Consider the following 20,000-nt stretch of genomic DNA (forward strand, 5'->3'; position numbering starts at 1 on the left):
AGTAATGGTAGCAGTAGTAGTAGTAGTAGTAGCAGTATTAGAAGTAGTAGTATAAGTAGTAGAATTAGTAGGATTGGTATAAGTAGCCATAGTTGTAGTAGTAGCAGTAGTATTAGTAGTATTAGTAGTAGTAGTAGTAGCAGCAGCAGCAGCAGTAGTACTAGTAGTGTTGTTGTAGTAGTAGTAGTAGTAGTATTAATGAGTAGTATGAGTAGTAGTTGTATTATCAGTAGTAGGCGTAGTGGTAGTAGTCGTGCTAGTTGTAGTAGCAGTATTAGTAGCAGTGGTTGTTGTAGAAGTAGCAGTCGAGGTAGGAGTAGTATTAGTAGTAGTAGTATTAGCAGTAGCAATAGCAGTTGTCGTGCTAGTCGTAGTAGTAGGAGTAGTAGTCACCGTGCTAGTAGCAGTAGAAGCATGACATATAAACCCCTTGAATCTTGAATTATTATTATTATTAGTAGTAGTACTAGTAGTAGTAGTAGTAGTAGTATTGTTTGCCTTTGAATTGTTGAACAAAACACGTCAGATTAAATGTGTCATTAATGACTTCATGTGAATTAATAATGACGTCGTTCAAAAGTGATTTCAAAACATCCAAAGTTCTCACTCTGGCACTTTGGAAAACAGTGCGTGTGGGCGGCGCACTGCTGCCCCCTGGCGGTGGCAGCCGGAAAAGCACCGCCGTTCTGCCGGCAAAGTATTTGAAGATGTTCTTGTGACTTCTCATATCACAGCTATTTTCCACTGCTGCCCAAATGACTGGCCTTACTTTCAGCTTTCAGATTTGTTGTTGTTTTTATTATTATTATTATTATTATTATTATTATTAGTAGTAGTATTATTATTATGATTATTATTATTTATGTCTTAGTGTAAAATGTAGGAATAAATGGATCACTGTTCACAAGGTTGTAGAGATCTGTATTCTATTATCTAAGCAAAGGTTTGATTCACAGATGATTTATTTTTTATAATATTATTAATAGTCATTATTATATATTTTCTTTCTTGAATTAATTCAACGCCATCCTACAGCAAATTCTATGAAAATGTTACAGTACAGTTGGGTGGCGCTCTGCAGGACCGCTATCGGGCACAGGAGGGCCACATGTGGGCTATTTTGGCGTAATTTGAAACATGAAAATTCACAAATAATGCAATTTCCTTTAAACGAAAAATACAGCAGGAAAGTTTTTTTTTTTTACCCATTAGAATAATTTCATGATTATATTAACAACCACTATAAATTGGTGGTAAAGTATAGTATAGATATACCTGACATGTACTGGTACACCGTATAATGGTTGTTTTCTAAAAGTCATGCAGATACAATTGAAAGTTAATATTAGCAGGATATGAGAAAATGTTGATCTTTTTTGTCTTCCAACACAGACTTCAAACGGTTTGTCTTCCTCCAGCTCTCCGACGTACGTGCAGAAATACCATGAGCGTTGTGTGAGCTGAACCAGCAACATTCCTCGCATTCAGGACCCCGTCGTGGAAGCCTCTTGTGGACCGGCTTCCAATGCACACATCCTGTCCCCCTTCAAAGGCACCTTTCCTCTTCCTCATCCCCACCGCCGAACCACCATCACAGCCGTCCTTTGAGGATAGCCCGGATACCAGCGAGAGAGTGTTTGTTGGGCTACGGCCATGTGTGTGTGTGTGTGTGTGTGTGTGTAAGGTGTGTAAGGTGTGAGGTACAGGAAGACCTAATTGTCATCCTGAGCTCAGAGGAAAAGTTACAACAACAGTGTTGGGTTTTAGATTATGGAGATAGCAACGCGCCCTGTATCCTGTTGTGTCTGCATACTTCTGTACCTGCATAATGATTGTGTGTGTGTGTGTGCGTGTGTGTGTCTGTGTGTGTGTGTCCATGACTAATACAATTAATTTGTCTCTAAATAGAAATATACAGGGTTTGGACAAAAGAATGGGAATAGTCATTGAGTCCAGTAACTGGGGTCATTTTGTCTGGTAACTAGAGTCATTAAGTCTGGTAACTGGAGTCATTGAGTCTGGTAAATAGAGTCATTAAGTCTGGTAAGCGGAGTCATTGAGTCTGGTAAGCGGAGTCATTGAGTCTGGTAATTGTTGTCATTGGGTCCGGTAACAGGAGTCATTGAGTCTGGTAATTGTTGTCATTGGGTCCGGTAACTGGAGTCATTGAGTCTGGTAACTGGAGTCGTTGAGTCTGGTAACTGCAGTCATTAAGTCTGGTAACGGGAGTCATTGAGTCTGGTAACTGGAGTCATTGAGTCTGGTAACTGGAGTCATTGAGTCTGGTAACTGGAGTAATTGAGTGCGGTAACTGGCGTCTTTGAGTCTGATAGCCCAAATGATCTGATCTCAACATAATTTCATCTTTATTTGAGGTTCTCGAGTAAAGATTGTTTCTTCTTGAAAAATGGTGCAGAATCCCACGACACTCAAAACTGTTCTGAAGCCAAATCAAAGCTCCTCTACTCGCTACATCGTCATAATATTGATTAAAATATAGTTTGGAAAAAAAAAAGCCGATAAATATACAATACAATATAAACGTCCAAATGAATGTTTCAAATATATTTACCAATCTTTATTTTTTAAATATTTTACCAAGTGTTACATATACTGCTCTTAATATTTTCATGTATGTTACATACTATACATCCCAATGATTAAGAAATATCTCCACGTGTACGATAGATTTTAAATAAATAAATGAAGTGCATTTTTACTTTTTCGGCAAAGGATAATACCCCCGGTGGACAAAAAACCCAGGTGAACGTAACCGTTCCCTGATGTGGGCGTGTCAGCCGTCAGCGTCGTAGTGGATCCAGTGTAAGCCGCGGCTGCTCGATACCGGCGCCTCACTGTTAAGGCCCGGATGAGAAGGAGACGCCTTTAAGCTCCAAGATGCCACTCGCATCGATCACGGAGAATGACGCGAATGGCCGTGTTCGTGGACGTTGGATCTTTAAAGTGTGGAACACTGGCCATCCTTATCGCTGGGTTGGGAGTGCAGTTAAGGGATCTACGTTCTTTAAATGGCCGTTCACAATTAACCAAGGCGACTGGGTTTTTGTGTTGCTAATGTTCTCTGGTAGAGGGGAGGTTTTTTTTTTGTTGTTTTTTTCCTTCTTCGCGAGAATGACGACGGGACGACAGACAGCGTGTGACACAGTTCATCCGGCGGCGCCGTTTCAATGGAGGCCATCGATGGCTTTGGCGACGTGGCCGAAGACCTCATCCACTGCCAGCTCCGAGTCGATCTGGACGGAGAGAGACAGACGCTCAACGGACAGAGGACACAGCCATGCTTTTCCTCCTGAAAGAACCTTCCGTCTTCCCTCAAGACCTCCGGTCAGATCTCTTGATAAATGGTACGAGATGAAACCCTTAAACCCCGAAACGAGAAGGCGAGGGGAACCCTCATACACAAGAGATCAAGGAAGAACCCTACACTAAGGGCGCTAGAGGAAATCCCAATTGGGGGTTTTGGTAATAGCCCTTCTTTAAGGGTTCTAATGAGTATGCCAATTGAGGGTACTGGGAATTACACTTGTTTAAGGGTTCTTGAGATGGCCCCAATTTGGGGTTCTGGTAATGATCCTTTTTAAAGGGGTCTTGGGACAGTCCCAATTGGGGGTTCTCGAAATAATCCTTCTTTAAGGGTTCTTGGGACGATCCCAATTTGGGGTCCTCGTAATAATCCTTCTTTAGGGGTTCTTATGGGTATGCCAATTGAGGGCACTGGGAAGGACACTTCTTTAAGGGTTCTTGGGACGATCCCCATTTGGAGTCCTGGTAATAAAAGAGGACTGTATTACGTAGCACTTAGAGGGCTTCCCCTATGTCCTGAAGAGCCCCTATCGGGTCAACGTAGCACCTTTTTTCGTCCTCAGGGCGCGGCTCCGTATGCTCACCTTCCTGACAATGCCGCGGCTTTCGTAAAAGGAGATCACCGGCTCTGTGGCTTTGTAGTACAAGTCCAGGCGCTTCTTGATGGTCTCCTCGTTGTCGTCAGCACGACCGCTGGTCTCGCCGCGCTTCATCAGCCTCTTCACCATGGTTTCGCCTTTAGCGTCGATGTACAGCAGCAGGCAGGGTTTTCCAATCTGCAGTAAAAGTGCGCGTGACAGATATTTCAGATGGAAATGTAATGACGTTCAGGGAACCGTGCCGCTGTCAAACTGACAATTGTTCAAATTATCCCACTGGCAATTACACACCTTTTTGTCAAAGGTTGCCGTATTTTGTGTTTGTGGCAACGGTGCTTCTATCTTTTCAAATGGAATTAACAAATAAATAATACAGAAAAATGAAGTGACCGTAATAAAAATATGTGTAAAGTCAGACCATTTGAGTATGATCATATTTGAAGTCCTCCACTAAAACTCAACATGAATATTTCAGCGTAGAGGCATTATGGGGGCTGCACATTAAAAAAAAATCAAAAAAATCTGTATCCAATACGGGCGCAAGAAATTGCAATGTCACAAACGTCCTCCTACCTTCTTCTCAAACTCCTCTCCCTGCTTGACCTCACGCGGGTAGCCATCGATCAGGAAGCCCTTGGAGACGTCGGCTTTGGCGATCATCGCCTCCTTGATCATGTCCAAGACCGTGTCCTAAAAACGTACGCAGAAGCAGCGCGCGGGCTTCCATCAATGTCGACAGTATGAATAGAGACCTGACTTTTGAGAAAATGTGCGTTTTGTGAAGCGACACACAACCCTAGTGGGTGCACACACACACACACACACACACACACACACACACACACACACCAGGAAACAGCAGCACACCTGGTCTAGACCTGAGGCCCCGGGGTAAACATCTGTACCCTGCTGCACCAACCCATCTTCAACCAACCTCCACTGGACCACCCCGACTCCAAGCACCACCCTGGTGGTCCACCTCGCCTCCATCCTCTACAACTGCTGGACCAGCGCCCCTTCAACCAACCCCAAACGTGCTGGACCAACCCAGTTCGAGATCCAAGTAGTTTAGTTTAGAACCAACTGTAGGTGTTCGCAGTGGTCGAAATAGCCTAAGTTATTACGATCGTAACACTCTTTTTTTTGTGGATTTTATTTTATTTTTTTCACAGGTTTTTATTCTGCATTGTGGATGAACGTATCAGAAAAACTAATAGCATGCAACACATGAACATAGATTACTGCAAATACTGAGGAGAGACATTCACCATGAACGTCCTGCCAGGCGGTCTGATAGCTCCCCGGGACCCGACCTATTTCAAACCCTGTTTTGTCGCGTGTATTTTGGAAAAGTATTTCAAGTGTATAGACCCACGGTAGTGGTGCTATCTCACCAGGGGTACGAGCTCGCCCTTCTGCATGATTGCCTGGAGCTGCTTCCCCCTCTCGGAGCCGGAGCCCACCTCGGCGCGCAGCAGGTCCCCGGATGACAGGTGGGTGTAGCCATACTTTGCCACCACTTTCTCACACTGGGTGCCCTTACCGGAGCCGGGCCCGCCTGGACGGCACCGGGGGAGAGAGAGGACGCGCATGTTTGAATGTGCAACACACACACACACACACACACACACACTGAACCGGTATTCAAAATCAACAATAGTTAAAATGATTTTGGAAAGCCTGAAATGGAAGGAACAGGTCTGGTCAAGTGCTGGACATTTAAGGTACAAATTGTCAGGGTTCGCCCGGGTCCTGCCAGCATCAGCCACTAGATGCCGCCAGTACTGCCTTTTCAAGGTTGCTCTGCTTCACTTATTTCTGTTCCTGATTACCCTGCCTCAGTAGGTTATATGTTTCACCTGTATCTCGTTTGGTCGTCCCTATTTAGACCCTGTCGTTTGTGTCCTCGGGCGCTCAGTCTTGAGTTTGTCTAACCTCATGACAACGCTCTTGTTCCAAGCTCCCGAGACTTATTTGTTTTTGCACTTGTTTTGAGTAAACCTCTATTTTTGCCACCTCGCCTCTGCCTTGTTCTCTGCACCTGGGTTCACTCAGCATACCCCCTAACACAAATAGCTGTTGACAGATTTAAAAAAAAAAAATGTACTCACCCACTACGAAGATGATCTTGGCGTCTTTAATTTTGTCTGAAATAAGCGGGTAGAGAGGAGATCCTCGATGAAATGTTCACAAATTATTTACAGCACTTCGACAAAGCTCTCTCTCTCTCTCTCTCTCTCTCTCAAAAACGCAGAAAAATAAATATTTCTACATTCACATATTAATGGCGGGCATTAATATGAACCAGATGGACTTTTAATAGATTTTTTAAGATGTTTTGGAGTTAAAAAACAAAACAAAATAAAAACAGAAATAAATGAAAATGATGGTCAAACAACAAACTCCTTTTTTTTGTGTGATTTATGTTTCGTGGTTTCAAGAATAATTGTCTTTTCTGTGTCTTGTATGTTTGCAGACACTGGTTGTGAGTGCAACGCATCTCTGAATCTTATGTTTTTGTATTTGATGTTATTATTAAATTGTATACAATCATTTTTTTATAGTATTCATATTTATCAATTATTATGTTTTATCATTATTTTTTCCATTACTATGTTTTATACAATACTTTCTTATATTAGGTTTTTTGTGTTGGTTTTCCGTGATGAATAGTTGCGGTTGACGGTTCAATGACTTATTGGCGGATACGAGCGACTGTCGGTGCGTGCGTGCGTGCGTGTGCACGCATTGCGCGTCACAAAACTAGTGCAAACGCAAACGTACGCGGCACCACAGGTGAACCACATTTTCAGCGTGTTTAAATGTGCTCAGTGAGAAGCAAGGAACGCATGAAAATAGATTGAATGACAAAACGACGCTTCATTTATTTAATCTATTATTTACACAATAAACGAATATTAATTATTATATACTAATTATTATTATCATTATTATTATTTTTTTTTTTATTACTTGTGGAATGAGGTATATTTATTCCCTCTTCTATATTTATTCGATATGATTCTCTATATATTTGCCGTGAACGGGACTTTTCGGCACAGACCGTTGCGTATGCGTTTCCGCGGCGCAGCAGGATCCGCCCCACCACCCGGCGTGGCGCAACACGAGTTGCCCATCTCGTCGCTTCTCGGGCGCCGTTCGCACGGAGGTCTGTCCCGTCTGAGCGCCGACGCGGTCGCCCGACACTAAGTATGGGTCGCGCTGCTCAACAAGTGCGTTGCTACGGTGACTGTTGTTGCTGTCGCCACCACCCCCACGCCGCGGTATCCACGGCAAGTGCGCGATACCGTCAAAGTTCGTTCCGGTCGAGGTCGCCCCGGAGGCGTCCCCCGGCGGTGCCAAATTGCATGACAGTTCACATCTTTGCGTGTTTCGGGGATTTTTTAAAAACGTGTAAGCGTGTAAACAGCGTTTCAGACGTTTCAAAACGCGGGGTTGTTTCGTTTGTCACTCCAAATTGCAACATTTGACGTGCCGATATTTGAGTTGCATTCTCCAGAGCGTCCGGCGGGCGGCGGTAGAACCCAACTAAACGGGAGGGTCTTCTGCGCAATACGCTTCCGAACGGTTCGGTAATCAAAGGGTTAGTCATTCGATTAGGAAGGAATCGGATTGCTCACCTGCCATTTTGATGGTTCAGTGGTAGGATTTCCTTTTAAAGCAAGGGAGAGATGAGAACAAGATGAGAAAGAGGTGAGTTGGGTGCAGAAAGCAGAGCACCTGACCAAACAGTATTGCGGTTTTTTTTTTTTTTTTTTTACATGACCTTTTATATTAATTTACATTAAGTGTCACCTGCAGTGTTCAAATTCAAGTTCAAGAGATTATTTGTCACATACATATACATACGGTCATACATATATGCAATGAAATGTCATGACACCTGGTGATTATGCACAATAAGCTCTATAAGCTCTAAAAATACTAAAATATGCATTATCAACACAGGTCAGTTTCATTTAGGAGGACACAACACAGACAATCAATTCTATTATATAATTATAGAACCCAGAATCACGATTGTTTGATTATTAACATTAATATAAGTATATTATTAGTAGTAGTAATAGTACTAGTAATGTCTTTTTTTTATATTAATGATCAATATCATCATTATGTGTAGGAAAAGTATCTTAATACAGTTTACATATTGAGCTACTGTGACATCTGGTGGCGATAAGAGGTAAACTAAAACGACTGATCAAGATGAATATGACGATAACACTATTAATACCCGGGGGTGATTCAGATTGTGTGGAGCATCAGAACAGTGCAAGTCAAGGAATCCCATCAAATAATAGTAGTAGTAATAATGGTAGGATCTCTAATAATAATAATAATAATAATAATAATATGAAATAGACAATACAATGAGTCATGCTGTAGTAAGCATATGAGTGCATGTGATGTGATATGTCGAAGTAAAATTGGGCCCGTCATCGACATCAGCGTTGACCTCCCAGGCCACTGGGTGCTTCTCCGGTGGCTGTTTTTATGGTGTTGGCCATTAACCCCTCGCCTTTGCAAATGTCATTTGGAGGCGTGCACCTGAGTCAGTGTGGGGGCTTCTTTGGGAATCCCGGTCTGGCCTATTATGGAAGCGTACTCTGTGTCCCCCGTCCCATCCCCCTGGTATGTCAAACATGTTCTCGTTCTAGTTCTAGTTCCGTGAGGCTGCAAACTTGGTGTGTGTGTGTTTATACATTTTACCCTTACCCTTTTTATATATATATATATATATATATATATATATATATATATATATATATTTTTTTTTTTTTTTTTTTTTTTTATATATAGAGCATAAAATATATATTACAAAAAAGAAATATTGTGATCGTCCAAAATATTACAATATATACAATATTGTGAGACCAAAAGTGTCAGCTATATAGCTGAGGCAATATTTTAATCATTCTCGGTTATATTCAACCTTGTATTATTATCCTCATTGTCTGCCTGTCTGTCTGTCTGTCTGTCTATATATGTGTATTTCCGTATATTATTTCGACAACCCTTCATCCAATCTAATTCACACTTGGCGGGTGTTTCTTTGGACACACGACACGTGTAATATTAATAAACTTTGAACTGCTTTCCGAACAGGCGTGTTTTGCATGGGCTGCACTAGTTAGTTTCAGAAAGATGGAATGAAATTAACGGGTGCGCTCAAATTCCAGCGCTATCCGAGCACAGATGAAAATTGAACCGTTTCGCTTTTCCTCTTTCCTCAAATTAAATCAGCCTGTGAGCTCGGATGCCGTTGGAAAAAATCATCCTATACTTGAGAGCACAACAGTCCCCCAGCCCCCCAGTCCCTCCACCCACCCCCAACCAGTATTAGGTTTTCTTGTGAGCATGTAGCCTCTTCTATAAAAAGCCGCGGTGCGTCTGCAGCTGTTCCTCGGACGGCGTATCAACTCAACCGCTCTGGAGAAAAGAAGGGGACACGGGAGCTAGCGCCGAGCTTATCCCAGAAGCGAAAGGACGTGAAAACAACATATTTCACTCGAAGCACTCCATCAGCCATGGCTGTTCCCCCATCTCCCTTTTGCTCCCCGATGTTCCCCCTCCACGGCTGCTCTGGCCCTTTAAGGGAGAAGGGGAGAGCTCTCTGACGTCAGCGCCGTGCCCATGAACGTATTCCATGTCGTTTGGGAAGGGAGGGGGAAATGGAGAAATACTGCACTTGTTGCCACTGACATTGTATTATTTCATTCTATTATGTGGAGAGCCCTGTAATGTATGCAGGGCTGTGGTTCAGTTATACAATTTGAAACCTCCTGTTTTCCATCCGACCAGATAATTGACAACAATGACCTCTACGTGGACATGACTTGAATTAGGCGTGCTTTGGGAATTTGAAGCCCAGCACCAAACATGTCGGGCATGCATAATACCATAAGCTTCTAAGTCACAGGCAAAACCATCAGAGATCAAATGTTTGTATTCTCGAGTCTAGAAAATAATCATCCTTACATACGTACGCACGTCTCCACAGAAGATGTTTAACACCACAGTAGCATTCCTGAGACTGAGCTGTCAATGATCTACGCTCCAAAACATTCCCTCAAGCGTTTTTTTTGTTTTGTAATAGTCTCCTAGGTGCCTCCTAGCTCAGGAATCTAACGACCATTACAAAACAAATAGACGGTTACAAAACACTTGAAGGACATTGAACACCACAGTAGCATTCGCATCCCAAACAGCTGTCAATGGTCTATGGTCCAAAACGGTCCCTCCAATTAATTTTTTTTTTTATAGTAAACAAGGTACCTTAGAATCTTTTGAAAAAAGAATGAGTATGAAACATTTGAGGGAATGTTTTGGATGCCCATGGTTAAAATCAGTCCCTCAAAGGTTTTTTTTTTTATAATAGACAGGGAGCCTAAGAAATCATAGACGATGCCTTTCACATTACTATGCTCCACACACTCTCTCTCTCTCGCTCGCTCTCTCTCGCTCTCTCTGACCTACTTCCAGTCACTCTCTAGCCTTCTCCTCCTGGCTCTATGGAGCCTTTGTCCTCTGCACTGACCTCTCTCTCTTTCCTTTCTCTCTCTCTCTCTCTCTCCCTCTCTCTCGCTCTCTGTCTCTCCGTGGCAATGGCGGGGCGGCGGCTGCTGCTGTTCCTGGTTCTCCGAGAGAGAGTCTTGTCTTCCTGCAGCACAGCGGCCCTCCCTCCCCTGCACTGTGCCTTTTTATAGCTCGGCTTAGCCTGCAGTGCATTGTGGGTAGGAGTGGAGCGAGAAGAAGTGGAAAGGGAGAGAGAGAGGGGGTTGGGGGGGGGCAGTGGGGCTGGCGGTGTGAGCCCCACTCTTAAGTTTTCATTGGTGACATCAACATTTGCGTTGCTTACATTTTGACAGCTAGCTGCACCTGAGGCCGTGGCCTTTCTTTTTATCTGTATATGTATCTAAATATATATACACACAGGTATATTGAAGAATTATTGGTGGTTGGTGTGTATAGTGAATGTGTGTCGCCTTAAAAAGTCCAAAGGAAGTCCGTTAACAGGAAAAACATTTATCAGCGAGCAACAGAAATCCAGGATGTTGTATTAATGCAGCCAGCACAGGGTGATGTAAGGAATGGGAATTGTGGATTTGAGATAGTTTATACGAGATACCACTCAAAGGGGCTATAAAGAGGATAAGGGGAGAAATGGTCAAAAGCAGTGCGTTGAATGGATATCGGGTTTCTTTTTCGCATGCTTGACATTTCTGCGTAATCTTGGTCGTACAAAGCAGCGGAAAGGCAAACCAACATGTCTGACCTGTTCCCTGCCTTTTGTTCAGTGGGACTGGAACTTTAAATGTGCCTACACATGAAGCCCACTGACTTCCTATGTCCCTGACTGGCATGAATGTTCATCTTTTTCAGTAAACGAAACATGAGAGCAAACTCAAATCAAACATCGGAAACCTTTTTATTAAAAGCACGGGGGGACATTTAATGTCCTTAAATCGAACATAAATACAAAAAAATATATATGTACATATTATGGCAGTGACAAGCAGAAGCGTACCGCTTACTGTAGCTCCTCATCCGCGAGGAATAGAGGGAAATCCCGGAGCGGTTTAAATCACCGTGTGCCAGTGACTCCAATGAGTTTATGGACCGTCCAGGGTCTAAATGGGACATCTCCAAAGTGTGTTAAAGTCACCGAGGTACAGACACTGGTTTGCACTACCTTTGAATTGCAAGTAAGCCCTAAAGAAAGGAAAGCACATTTCTAGTTCCAGTATGTGAATATTCCTACACAGTAACATGTCCTTAGTTAAGACGGTTGCTGGTCAGTAGGATGTTTTTTTGTTTTTTTTGTCTTGTTATATTTATCAAACTTGAATAAACTACAGGGCATAAAGAATCACTGGAAATTAATATAAATACACACTAGGCACTATTTGTTTTGTTAATACACTCTTAACCTTGACAAAATGATAAACCGAACAGAAAATATGCAACATATACGCTTAGGTTAATAAAGAGCTTGTCACTAAAATAAGCAGAAAATGTTCAAAGTTTTAAGTGCAGTATCATTATCACAACCAAAGTCTCTTCAAACATAGATGAAACAGATTCCTCCTCTGGCTTCCATCAGCGGCTTCCGACCACTACAGTGGTAGTACCGTGGTTTCACCACAAAGGGGCGTTGTAGCAGCTCAATGAGACGCGTCATCGTAATAAGCTTATTTGAGCGTTGCTCGTGGCTTCGAGTCCCAGTTACATGGTTTACTGTGAGCTTAAGCAGCATTCTTTAATTTGATGTTTAAAACTCCACTGGATAACAAATAGAACTGTTCAAAAAAAAAAAAGAAAAAGCTTTACCTTTGCGATCTTTAATTAGAGCTTATTCTTAATTATCAAAAAAATAAAAATTCATAATGATCAACAACGACGAAAGGTTTTTGTGCAATGCCTCTAGGTAACTCCATACTGCATGGGTGGATTAACACATTTTCTACAAATACGATTGTGACTGCTCTGAACGCATTGCGTCTCATAAACTATTCATCAAAATGGAGTTAAGTTAAGTGAAGTCTTAAACATCATCAGTGGGGGCCTTGCATTACCTTTATTACAAACGATGAGATTGTTAAAACTGACAGATGACTGATTGAAGAGATTCTGTTCAACCGCTGTTGTGTGTCCCTTAATACTGCTTAAACGAAAAAAAATACCAGTTTTTCACTTATCATGCTCTCCTGAAGCAAAACACATCTGGTACAGCAATTACAATCGGAGTCTGAGAAAATGCTGATTAAGGCATTAAACGGGGTATATATATATTTTTTCACATGTTAAAAAAAAAAAATCCACAAAATCGACACTTAAGAGCTTTCTCTGTCCCATATGTCCTAATCGAAACTCCACGTTAGGTCCTGTTGTATTTACACACATTTATAAAACAGAATGCATTGACCTACACTTCGACAGGAAAAAAAAAACACCTATTGCACATGTGATCCGTCTCACTCGTTTATCATCATCGTCTTCGTCATCATTCGACTTCCCACATAAACCTGTAACTACCGTAAAGCCTGATTCACACCTAATACAACGAACGCCAAGAACAAACCGGAAGTCCATTCATTCCTATGGAGAGGTGGATTCCCACGTCCAGTCGAGGCTCTGGGACGGTCTGACACTTATCTTCATTGGATCTTGGCTTAAAACGCAGTAAATAAGTTATAATAATGACGTTGTCAACGTTAACGTTGGATGTCACCATATTCACTATAAATTACTTTTTATGGAAGTGAAGTGTGTGTTTTTTTTTTTTTTCCCCTACACTTTGCAAACACTATATTAAGGGAGTTTTAAACTCATTTATGGAATATGGTAAATGTCCAGCTGATCAAACTACTCGCTGTTGTACTGGAAAAAAACAAAACAAGCTCTCCCGTTTTTCCCTGACATATTTTGTGATCTGCGAAACCCAGATGCAGTTCACACAGCGGCCACTAGGATCCGACTGCGGTTACGGACTAGGTGTGAAGGAGGCTTTAATTCCTTCTCTCCGATGTGCGGCCACGGCACTGTGTGTGTGTGTGTGTGTGTGTGTGTGCGTGTGTGTGTGTGTGTGTGTGTGTCGGGGGGGTTAAAAGGTCCTAGCTGGAGTCTCCACCAGGGGGCTCGGTGTCGGGGGAGGGCGGGTCGTCCTCCTGGTCGTCGCTGGGCAGGTGCACGCGCTGCTCGTCCATGCGCTTGGCCTGCACCCTCTGGATCAGGCTGAAGAAGTCCTCGTCGGGCACCGTGGGGGCGTGGGGGCCCGACTCCGGAGGGGAGCACCGCTGGTCGTCTATCCTAGAGGACTTCAGTCACGAGAGAGGTGGGGTGGGGGACATTGCAAGTAGTAACATTTCAAGTAGCTGGGGGGGTGAATATAGTACCTATATCTATCTATCATAATCCCAAAATATAATAAAATGGTATAAAGTAAAGTATAGTATGATATAACGTAGTATAATGATAACATGATATCGTATAATATTGGATTGTACATGCATTGAATATAAAACATACACACAAAAGTCAGCATTCTCTGAATTCAAAGCTTTTTGTCGTTCACATCATGTGTACATTCATTCAAGCGTCCCAGAGAAGAGTGCAACAATAAGGTGTTACCAAAGGAAGTCATATTGTTAAATACATTGTACCCACCTGGCACTTGATGAGCATGTTGAAAAAGTCGTCGCTGGGCTCTTGGGGGTCTCCCTCTCCCACCAGGTGGCCCAGGTTGTTCTGGGTGATGCGCAGGCCTGGCAGGTTGCCCACGTTGACCCGCTGGTCGTCAAGACGACGACTCTGGGAGCTGGCGATCAGATCAAACAGCTCCTCCGTCTGGGGCGAGGTGTTGAGGGCGGGATCTGGGGGGAGAGAAGCAGGTTCGCGATCTGTTTTGTTGTATTAGAAGTACGATTTCACGTGCAGGGAATTTGTCATTGTAGGTAGTGGTTGGTGTATTGTAGTGCAAAAAGATTTAAAAAAAACTAAAATGGTAGCATAGGAAAAATAATGCGTAACACGGAATACAATATAAATGCAAAATGTGGCTTTAAGGACGCAAGTACTGAATTGGACATATAAATGAAATATCTGTACATGATGAATGAAATAATAATAAGCTAATGACGGCTATGTTAGACTAATTTACTGCAGTGTTTTAACTGAATATTGCACGGTGAAGAGTATGAGTGCAAATATGGTGGTTTTTGTTTTTGTGTTGAGTCAGGGAAAACAGAAAAACCAAAACAATCGATAATGTTAATTACTGTTCGGAAGGAAACACCGACGTTGCTTAATAATCTGTGCCACTTAATCAGGACAGCGGAAATCTCTCGAGGCAGAGATGTGTCGATGGGGTGGGAGGAGAACAGAAACAAAAAAAACAAAACAAAAAAAAACAAAACAGACTACAGACAGGATATTGTTGCCGTTCCGCTCCTGCTCCGAGGCAGCGTTTCGACACTTCCACCCTCAAACCGACCTATCATGTCGTTCAGGGAGGGCGCGGAGTCGGCGTCCCGCCCGTCGGCTTCGTCCTGCGCGTCGTCGAGGTTGCAGCGCTGGTCGTCCATGCGGCTGCTCTGGAACTTGCTGAGGAGGTCGAAGAAGCAGTCCTCATCGGAGGGGTCACGGCCTAACTTCTGCAACCAAAGAAAAACGGGAATCATCAGCGCCACAATGCCACCTTTGTCGTTCAACCCCCACACACACACACACACACACACACACTGAGCCGTCTGTCTATTTTGGGCGCATGGGCTGAAATGAGCGGTTTTAACGGCGTCACGTGCTGAGCACACTTCAGACGATCCACTCGGAGATGAAAGGTTCTAGTAAAAGGTTCCCTTCTTTCCCCCCCGAACCTCGTGTTCGCCCGTCGCGCAGCTGTCGTCAAGGGACTTTCCCCGCCGACAATTCCGATTCGCCGATTTCAGTATTTCACGGCACGCAATTCGACGGCGTTGAAAGCGTCGCGATCGCGGCTTTAACCGGGCGATCAGACAAAGTGTTCCTGGAAAGCGGAACGTCTCGGCCGCCACACGTATGGTTGTGTCATAGGAATTTAGGTCCTCGAGTAGGAGGAAAGAAAAATAAATCTAATTCGGTCAATTCACATGGGATGACCTCCCAAGAAAGAGTACCTTGGCCTACATGTTCAAGGTGAGAGGATCGCCCTCAGACATGTAACGCGGTGTAAAACTCAACACCACATTTAGTGGGAAGTTCTAGTCCGCGTTCACCACGGTGGCTCCATGGTGTTAATGGAACGAATCCTGAGAGCTCAAATTACAGTTACTATTGGTGTATTATGTTTTGAATCAGTAATATCGCACTTTATTTAAAAACGACTTTTTGCAGTTTTGCCTTACATCCAAAGGCGACAGCAGGTTGTCAGTGGGAAGCGACGCAACGTCCTGTTTCTCGTCTCTTACACTGGCACGGGTACAGCCAAAAGGGCTGATTTGCAGGAGTGCAGAAGAGTTCATAAAGCCCTTAAAATGTTCACGATTTGTGGCCATTTTTAATCGATATAACACACAAAGACTGTTGGACTCCAGTCTGGGCTTCGTGTTCTCGAAAAAGGAGATTAAAAGCCACAATCGGCGATAAATAGCAAATGCTAAAAGAAGCCATAGAAACCCAAACCAACATTGCCAAACGTGATGCTACTCCCCCACAAAATTTGTAGCGGAGGAGCCTTCGACACAGGCCGTTGAGAGCGGAATGTTCGTCCAACTAAAATGAATCATTTTCGGGGAGGGTCCGGTGTGGACCACCTGTTTTGAGAGCTTGAAATCTCCACAGCCATCGAGAACGCCCGATAACATTTGCAAACCCTCACTCACATATCACGGTCAAGCGAATAAAATACTATTCATTGTAACATTAACATCTTTTTAAAGGTTTAAACGTTCGCCCCCACCGGCCGCCATTCAAGCACAGTGAGGATCTGCGGCAGAGTGGTAAGTTTCTCAATAGTAAAAGGGTTCAGCAAGGTTTAGCTACGGACAGTTATAAACGATCGGGAGGCAACATTTTTGCCGAATGGCAAAAATATATCCTTCCGATCCAAACACTCAAAAGAAAGAGAAAATAATATTCACAAATAAATACGAAAATTAGCTTGACACGTCACAGAAAAAACATTGTGATAATGTCTGCCACCTTTTACATGACGCTACCTTCACATTACAATCCCTCTAATGTCAATAGTTTTTCCGGACGGCGCGTGAAAACACCAACGGTGCACTTTTTGCAGGACTAACAACGCTACGCACTGAATAAACCAACATTTTCTGCGGTCGGAAAAGCAGCGCAAGCACATCAATAACCAAATAGCAGAGCAGGTTAATGGACGGTGAGGGACAATTGAATCAAAAGAGAGGAGCCAAACGCATCACAAATCAATAGTGACCTGCGGTGCCCTCGTTATAAAAGCTTTCTTAGTTACATAACTCTCGGACCCAAACCGAAAAAAAGTACATTCAACAGAGCCAACACTGTCCCGGTATACGGGGACACATTGATCCGTGATCCAAGTACACCCATCAGCATGGGATGGATTTAAATAAGCACTTTCCTATCCCTTCAACTTTTTATTGGAAAACCACCCTGTAGCAATAACAATCACGACGCACAAGTCTTATCATTTACTGTATATCATACATATAATAACACCCAAAATAAGTCAGAGGCCTTACCACCAGCAGCTCGTCTTCCTCCCTCTATCCCTCTCTCTGCTTTCTTTCTCTCCCCTCCCACCATGTCCACACGCAGAGCTCGAACGCCCCTCTCTCTCTCTCTCTCTCTCTCCCACTCTCGCGCTCTCTCTCTCTCTCTCTCTCTCTTTTCCCCTTTCACTCGTTACTCACACTGAGAACTAAACTCCAATTTCCTCTCCTCTATCCCTCTGTTCCAGTCATGCTTCAATATCTGCCCCCCCCCCCTCCCTCCCTCCGCTCTATCCATCCTCCCCTTCCCTTGCGCTCTCTCTCTCTCTCCCTCTCTCTCTGTCTCTCTCTCTCTCTCCTGTGGGCCATCTTTGTCCCAGCTGTAGTCCCTGCTTCCTCTGTGGGAAAACAACTCATTATGGGGAGCAAGAGGTGGGTGGGTGAGGGGTTGGGGGTGGTGGTGGTGGTGGTGAGGGTCCTCTGATCAAGGTCACATTTTCAGCAGAGAGAAGGGGGGGGGGGGGGTGGGTGGGTGGAGGGGGGTGGTACAGGGGTACAGTAAGAAATATGAAAAGTTGCTTTTTCCGTGGGAAGTAGCATTTTGAAACACCGTTGCATATGGCGAGTTGTATTAATATAAGTAACCCCACACCCAAAAAACGATATCTCTAAAATATATATAGCCACAAACCTTCAAATGTAATCAGGTGTTTCGGGGCTTTATTCACCCCTTTGCACTTCTGCAAATCAAATCTCTTTTGCCTATACCCGAGACTAGAAACGGGAAGTTGCGTGGCTTCCCACTGTAGCGACAACGCGTGGTCGCCTCCGCAGTGCAAACGGCATCTCGATAAATCAAAAATGACTGTCGTCCGTGAGTGTCGTTTTCCCGGGCCCTCCCCTCCGGGCACCAATTGGGTGTGGTTCCTTCTGCCTTTTCTCTCCGTCGACCCCTGATCTCCCGTCTGGACCTCAAACACCGACGGTCCAATTACTCAACTAGGCCACGTGTGTGTAAGAGGGGGGGGGGGGGGGGGGGGTGGGCGGTAGGGGGTGTTCATGCGCGAACAACAAAGAATGGAGGACAGTGAATGTGGGGGAGGGTTCCGCTAAATTACATCATCACCAGCGAAGAAATCAGGTTCATTCTGGCAGGACGAAACGAAATTCAAGGACTTTTTGCTATTTAAAGCATTTTTAACAGATACAATACATTGTCAATGTGATCTTAATTAATTAATATACAATATAATCTTAGTCTCATTGTCTATTATTTTTATTAGTATATTATATCTTCTATTATAAGTGTCTATTTCTAATCATGCTGGATTCAATTGACGTTTCTCTGTCATCATCTGTGTTGTTAAAGTGAGTCTGAAACAATGTTATTACGTAACCTAACCCATTTCTCATGGACTTTTTCAAGCACAAAAGGGGCTTTTTTCAAGGTATTCCAGTACTCGAATTTTCTGAGGCAAATTTTCAAGCATTTCGAGCACTTCACGCACCTCATCATCAAAGTTCCTTCCGTCTGCTTAACTCAGCGGGCCGTGTCACTTTAAGCCCCCACTTTATTCTCCAAATCGGCCTTTTCCGTTAAAAAAACCAACAACAACAACAACAACTACCAGCGGTTAATCTCGAGTGCTCATCGGCCTTTTGTGACAAGCTCGAAGTAACATCCCCGATGCGACGTGATCACTTCCTCCGCCACTGAACATGGCCGTCCACTGATTACAGTGATTAGCGCTGTCAAAAAAAACCAAAAACACTTAATTGTTAACCGGAGAGCAAATAACACGGAATCAAAGCTATCCCTGGTGGCGCGGAAAAAAGATTATTATGGACACGACACAACAGCTGTGAAAGGAAATGCGCACGCGGCTTAAGAGTTTGGATCATTGGAGCTATTATACAGTAGCATTGGGTGGGTGGAAAAAAGGCTAATCATGATTTTTTTCATCCATTATTTTGTCAATACTATTACAGATTTTAAAACCTTATTCTTTACCTTAATTACACCATATTGTCTTTTTTTTAAATAAATTTATATTATATATTTTCCTATTTTTTATTTGTTATAAATAATTATATACATGCAACATCTAAGGACACCTGTTGATAGAAAGGGGAAGAGATGATGAAAATGAGAATTCAAATAATTAATTTCCAAACCTATCTAACAGGTTTCGTTTGTCAGGCCCGTTCTCATTGATTGAATTTCAAAAGATGGAATTCTAGAAATGCAGCAGGGAGAATGCGAGGCATTGACTGCGGGTTATGGATTTTTATTGAGTATTTCCCCAATCGACTCCCCCTCCCGCTGAGGGGGCGCTGAGGTCCAATTTCACATCCACATGCTTTGGTTTGGTGCGGTCCATAAGTGGATCTTAGCGTTCTCTATCTGGGTTTTAATTTACAAACAAAGTTACGAAACAAAGCTATAGACGCCTTTCTGTGTTGATTGATTGAAGGTGATTAATGACTTGTCTAATCATCTTTAATCTTTAATCATTACCTAAGGCGTGTCATGGAGCTCAATCTGCTCTCTAGCTAGCGCAGTCTGTGTTTTTACCATGAGAACGATTACATTTAAATATTATTTTATTTAAATAATGACCTTACTTGAAAAGTATTTACTCATTTTTATTGTAATTATTATAAATCCTATTCGGGGTCCATTTCGCAGGGATTGAACCCTTTTGTTATTGTTCTGATCTTTAGAGGTCCAGTCCGCAGGGCTGGATGCCCTATTGTAATTGCCTGGGAAGAATTCTCGGAATTCTTCAAGCTCAAACTATTTGAAACAAAAGAACGGCAGAAGTTACGAACACTGTTCACGTCTCGTTTGAACAGGTAGGTATGTCATCCA

At 43.2% G+C, this 20,000-nt stretch overlaps 2 protein-coding genes across 3 annotated transcripts in view; both read right to left on the reverse strand.

Annotated features, from left to right (window-relative positions):
• Positions 1-2,550: 2,550 nt before the first annotated feature.
• ak1 (adenylate kinase 1) lies at positions 2,551-10,624 on the reverse strand. Of its 2 annotated transcripts, none has more exons than XM_080018389.1 (7): positions 10,483-10,624; positions 7,565-7,596; positions 6,035-6,070; positions 5,318-5,481; positions 4,497-4,613; positions 3,909-4,100; positions 2,551-3,254 (listed from the first exon to the last, which is right to left on the reverse strand). In XM_080018389.1, the coding sequence occupies exons 2-7, from the start codon at positions 7,569-7,571 to the stop codon at positions 3,186-3,188; spliced, it is 585 nt and encodes a 194-aa protein (XP_079874515.1). In that variant the 5' UTR covers positions 7,572-7,596; positions 10,483-10,624; the 3' UTR covers positions 2,551-3,185. The 2 variants fall into 2 exon arrangements, with proteins under 2 accessions (XP_079874515.1, XP_079874516.1); XM_080018390.1 differs by having other exon boundaries at positions 10,422-10,622.
• Positions 10,625-11,349: 725 nt separating this feature from the next.
• Positions 11,350-20,000, reverse strand: part of gpsm1b (G protein signaling modulator 1b) — a 30,572-nt gene continuing 21,921 nt past the window's right edge. The window contains exons 12-14 of the mRNA XM_080018159.1: positions 14,938-15,097; positions 14,112-14,317; positions 11,350-13,762 (exon numbers count right to left, since the gene is read on the reverse strand). Coding sequence (XP_079874285.1) covers positions 13,559-13,762; positions 14,112-14,317; positions 14,938-15,097 — 570 coding nt within the window. The 3' untranslated portion in view covers positions 11,350-13,558. The remainder of the gene's footprint in view (positions 13,763-14,111; positions 14,318-14,937; positions 15,098-20,000) is intronic.

Source organism: Zeus faber (assembly GCF_960531495.2).
Source record: "Zeus faber genome assembly, chromosome: 17".
NCBI lineage: Eukaryota > Metazoa > Chordata > Actinopteri > Zeiformes > Zeidae > Zeus > Zeus faber.